This window comes from Cervus canadensis, chromosome 6 (genome assembly GCF_019320065.1).
Source record: "Cervus canadensis isolate Bull #8, Minnesota chromosome 6, ASM1932006v1, whole genome shotgun sequence".
NCBI lineage: Eukaryota > Metazoa > Chordata > Mammalia > Artiodactyla > Cervidae > Cervus > Cervus canadensis.
Window position 1 is genome coordinate 21,577,360 of NC_057391.1, and position 5,434 is coordinate 21,582,793.

Sequence of the window (5,434 nt, forward strand, 5' to 3'; positions counted from 1 at the left end):
TCTAAAGGCTGCATCTCTAATTCAGTGCAATTCACAATATCAGGTTCTGATGTCTCCCACCATAAATTTACATATTTCTGAGCAGGATGTCTGTACATTTAAAACCTACAGCTTTGCATGCTTTTATTTGAAAAGGTATTTATTCCAACACACCTTTCAGTGTTTTAGTATATTGCCTATTTTGCATATAAAAAGTATCTGCTCTCCATATTTGAGCATAACTTCTCCACCACCCATACTGGTCCTTTACATAACAGGTGACATGCGATATATTACACATAGTTCAGTTTTGAGGGAAGAGATGGTTGTTGGGTTTATAGACCACCTCACCTGTCTTGCCATTTGCAGAGACTAGAATGGAGGAGTAAGACCATTTTTGAGTTGATGAGAGTAGAAAGATGATGAAGGAAGGACGGAACCACCCTCTGTGATCAGTGGAGTTGGAATGAGTGGTCTTCCCTGACAGAGACTTTACTGTAGTCCCAACATCCCAACACTGGGAACATGTTATTCTCTTTGACAGCTTGTTCTTTATATTCCCTGGCTGAGGGTCCGCGACCAAGGGTTGTGGGCATCTTAGCCCAACAGCCTAAGTCCTTTCCACGTACCTTCCTGACACTGCTTTCTCTGTTTCCCTCCTCTGATTATCTTTCCCTTCCCTATTACTTACGCTTTTATCCCTTCCCCTGACTTTTTCTACCACTTACACCCACTCTACACCCCACCCCGACTTTGTTTGCATTCCTTCCTGTCTTTCTCTCTGCTTCAGCATCCTTGGTGCACAGTGCCTACAAGCATGGGCATAGAGAACATGAGGATTAAAGATCACTCTTCAAGAAGAGTGAGGCGGACACCATCTGAGTCATCAGTTACTATATCAAGAACAGATGCATTGAGAAATGTTTACCTAGATGGTGGTAGACACATGATTTCAAGGACCTTTACAGGAGCCCAGAACTCCAGGTTGTATAGCTTTAGTCTCTACATTATTAATATTTTTTGTCCTCCAGAGAACATCACTGCCTGCTCTGGAGTTTCACATGCATTTTCTGGAATATGGATGGAAATTTTCATCTCCTTACAATACATAGCTCAGTACAGTTTTCTGGTATTAATTAATGTTTTTCATAAGCTTCATAGAACACCAGCCAATTTCTTTAAGGAACCAAATGATAGGACAATGGCTCTGGATATCATTGTGATTGGTGTTCCTTTTACAGAGCCAGGCTTTAAACTTTACAGAGGATGGCAGCAGACACCGTGTGAGTTGGGGATGTCTCTCCTTCTTTAGGGGGCATGACTAAAACAGGGCAGGAAGACCTAGACAAGGAACTGCTTGATCATTGGCTGACAGATCCTGGCAACAACACACTGATACCTGCTCTGGTTCTAAGTCTCTACCAGCAGTAGTTGTTTCTGTTCTGTGGAAACAAGCCCAGGAGCAGACACAAGTCTGAGCTGTGAGCCCATGATCCTGGTGTGTCCTTGGAGTATGAGGCTGGTGACTGGAGTAACCGTGTTTCTGACCTTGGGTAAGTGCTCTGTGTCTACAAGGGATGACTTGAGGGCAAAGGGCCATGAAGTGTTATTTGCTCTCTGCTCTCCCTGTGCCCTATTCAGCCTCATAAGGATGGAATTGAGAACTGATCTACGCATTTGCTAGGGAGCACAAACTTCTACATGACAGGTTAAATCATAGCCATGATCCCAGAAGAACACTTAGCAGTAACCAGTTTGTAAGAAATCCCTGTGTTTACTGAGCAAAGGACTCATGAGGTAAAGGCTATAGAGTCTCAGATTCTTGCCATATGTCTTTGGTCTCTATATAATAAACACCAATGATATTTTGCAGGACATAGATAAAAACACTGGAATAGGGGGTAGGTCCAGACAGTTATGAGAATGTTGTACACTTGATCCACAGGATTACACTGATTTGTGGTCAGGGGCTAATTTTATTTTCTTGACCCTTTAGGGACTGTGATTAATACTAAGACCACCCAGCCCAGCTCCATGGATTGTGCTGAAGGAGAAAATGTAAACCTGCCTTGTAACCACTCTACCATCAGTGGAGCTGACTATATACATTGGTATCGGCAAAATCCCAATCAGAGTCCACAGTATGTCATTCATGGCTTACGAGACACAGTGAACAGCATGGCCTCTCTGACCATAGCTTCAGACAGAAAGTCCAGCACCTTGGTCCTGCCCCAGGTCACCCTGAGAGACACCGCTGTGTACTACTGCGTCCTGAGAGGGGCACAGTGGGACAGACGGGGCTGCACCTGTGCGGTATCTCTGGTGGGAAGTAGGGGGGACACGGTGGGGGAGCAGTCACGAGAGCAAATCTAGAGTCATCTAGAAGGAGAGTCAGAGAGCAGTGAGAGATGAGGAAAAAGAAGGGAAGGGAAATGACAGAAGATGGATAAAGAAAAGAAGAAAAAGAGGACACGGAATAAGCACCTAGTTTATTGATGCAGCTGAGAAGAATTTTGAGGGGTCTTAGAATCATAATTTTAGCACAGCAATAAAGTAAGAGGTGTTAATAATTTGTTGTGGCTCCTCCTCATGTCAATCAAATGTTGGTTTTAGTGCACTAGTCCCAACATAAGAAGTGGGAAACATACAAATACTTCTCCTTGTACCAAAGGTTTCTTTCACTTGGACCCAGGGCCAAGTCTGGACTGTGATGTGTTATAGTTGTTCCACTTACCAGAAACAAACCACTCTTTCTCTGTGAAAAATCTGAAATTGTTATTGTTGCTAGTCTAGAACATTCATATTTCCCATGAAGAAGTTTTTTGAAAGAAACAAAAATTAAGTGAATAATAATTTTTCACTTTCTAGGCAGGTCTGGAAACCCTGCTTCTCTAAAGAGTTTTCATCACTTTTTATATTCCCTAAGCAGTACATGGGGCTTCCCCTTTGGCTCAGCAGTCAAGAATCTGCCTGCTGCAGGAGCTGCAGGAGAGAGACAAGGGTTTGATCCCAGGGTTGGGAAGATCCCCTGGAGGAGGGCTCGGCAACCCACTCCAGTATTCTTCCCTGGGGGATTCCATGGACAAGAGCCTGGCGGACTACAGACCCTAGAGTTGCAAAGAGTTGGACATGACTGAAGCGACTTAGCATGCAGGTGTGCAAGCAGCACATGGGGCTTACTCTGGTGGCTCAGTGGTAAAGAATCTGCCTGCCAATGCAGGGGTCACAGATTCAGTCCCTGGTTGGAGAACTGAGATCCCACATGCCTTGGAGCAACCAGGCCTACGTGCTGCTACTACTGAACCATCCTTGGACTGTCCATCTAAATGTTAGTGCCTGCAGATCACTTCATTTTCACTGCAGTAAAATTATACAGGTCCTCATCTTCCATACCTTTTACCCCCAAATCTACTGACAGAGAATTGATATTATTTACAGAGTCTGAGATAAGAGCACAAACTAAAATTATCTTCATATGGTTTCAAAAAGAAATATTTTTCTCTAAAATAGTTTACTAAAATTAACAAGCAGAATACAAAACTAGTAATCAACAGTTTAAAACATGTATTTACAATAGAAATTTTCTTTAAAATAATTTATTTTAAAATTATAGATTTTTTAAAAACAAAACTACTACAATTCAGTTTTCAATGTTCAGTTAGTGGTTAAGATAAATTTTCTTTAAAATAATTTATTTTAAAATTATAGATGTTTTTAAAAAACAAAATTACTACAATTCAGTTTTCAATGTTCAGTTAGTGGTTAAGATAACTAAAATTGCTCTTTATGCACCCCAGTCTAAAATAAATATATATAACTTTTAAAGTAATCAGTACCATTTTTATAGAATCCATATATATGTATTAATATGTGATATTTGTTTTTCTTTTTCTGACTTACTTCACTTTGTTTAACAGGCTCTAGTTTCATCCACATCACTAGAACTGTTTCAAATGTGTTTTTTATGGCTGAGTAATATTCCATTGTATATAGGTACCACAACTTCTTTATCCATTCATCTATTGATGGACCCTATTTGCAGGACAAAAATAGAGATGCAGACATAGAGAACAGACTTTGGACACAGTAGGGGAAGGAGAGGGTGGGATGAACTGAGAATAGCATTGAAACGTGTACATTACCATATGCAAAAGAGATAGCTCGTGGGAAGTTTCTGTATGATGCAGGGAGGTCAACACGGTGCTCTGTGACAACCTAGAGGAATGGGGGGAAGGTTCAAAGGGAGGGGACGTATGTATACTTATGGCTGATTTGCATCACTGGATGGCAGAAGCCAACACAACATTGTAAAGCAATTATCCTCCAATTAAAAATAAATTAAAAAATACTGTTCAACACAGCAAAGTATTCCAGCCAATAGGAGCAACTTCTGATACTGTTCTGATTCATGAGCACCCTTTAGAACCACAAGTGAGAGCATAAGAGAAACAAAAGCTGGATCCTCAGCACTTCTGGGAAAAAGCATTTCATTATGGAAGAATCTACTACATCCATGCCATGTGAGAGGAAGATGGGGCTATACAGTTAATTTTTGCTATCTTTTCGCTAAAATTCCCTCAAATTCCAAATCAGAGTCCGCCTTCTCCGAAATGTTCTCAGAAAGTATCCCTTAAGTCATAAAATAACGACTTTTCTATTTCCCCCTCTCACCCGCCCCTGGCCAGCACATCCTGAGTTGGTTGCGGTGGGGGGTGGGGCGTCCTGTCAGCGTCACCTGAGCAGGACTTGTTGGGTGAGCTGATTGGCTGCAGGAGCAGGAATGACTTACGACACTCACTCCCTCAGGGTTTAGTTAAGTGTCTTGTAGTGAAAATGTCCCAAGAAGAGGAAGCATCATGAAGAGGCTAGCAGGCGCTGTGCTGGGGCTTCTGTTTGCCCAGGTTTGCTGTGAGTTGCGGCTGCCCCACAGGGAACCTGAAGGAGTGAGGCGCTGCTGTATTGTTGAGGGAGAGAGAGGAGCTGACAAGTCCTGCAGACTTTCTATCCTTCTCATCATCTGTGGGGATGGGGAGGGCACTTTCAGGGTTTAGTAGGAGTTACAGTGACCCTCACAGTGACTGTTTCTCTTTCCTCATCAGGTGTGCGAGGGGCGGATGTGGAGCAGAGTCCCCCAGCCCTGAGTCTCCAGGAGGGAGCCAGCTACACGCTTCGGTGTAACTTTTCCACTTTCCCACAGAGTGTGAATTGGTATCTTCAGAACCCTGGGGGCCACCTCATACAGCTGTTTTACATTCCTTCAGGGACAAAGCAGGAAGGAAGATTAAATGCCACCACAGTCCCTGCAGAACGCCGCAGCTCACTGCACATTTCCTCTCCGCGGACCACAGACTCGGGCACTTACTTCTGTGCTGCGCAGCACGGTGCTCCCCAGGCACCTGCAGCCTCTACACGAACCTGCCGCCGAGGCTCCAGACACGCCCTGCTGTGTAGATGA

At 43.3% G+C, this 5,434-nt stretch overlaps 2 gene segments (V, D, J or C); both read left to right on the forward strand.

Moving 5' to 3' along the window:
* The first annotated feature begins 1,433 nt into the window (after positions 1-1,433).
* On the forward strand, positions 1,434-2,352 carry LOC122444186. The segment is given in 2 exon segments: positions 1,434-1,532; positions 1,976-2,352. Coding segments are annotated over 2 exon segments (441 nt in total).
* Positions 2,353-4,799: 2,447 nt separating this feature from the next.
* On the forward strand, positions 4,800-5,434 carry LOC122444187. The segment is given in 3 exon segments: positions 4,800-4,887; positions 5,079-5,153; positions 5,241-5,434. Coding segments are annotated over 3 exon segments (321 nt in total).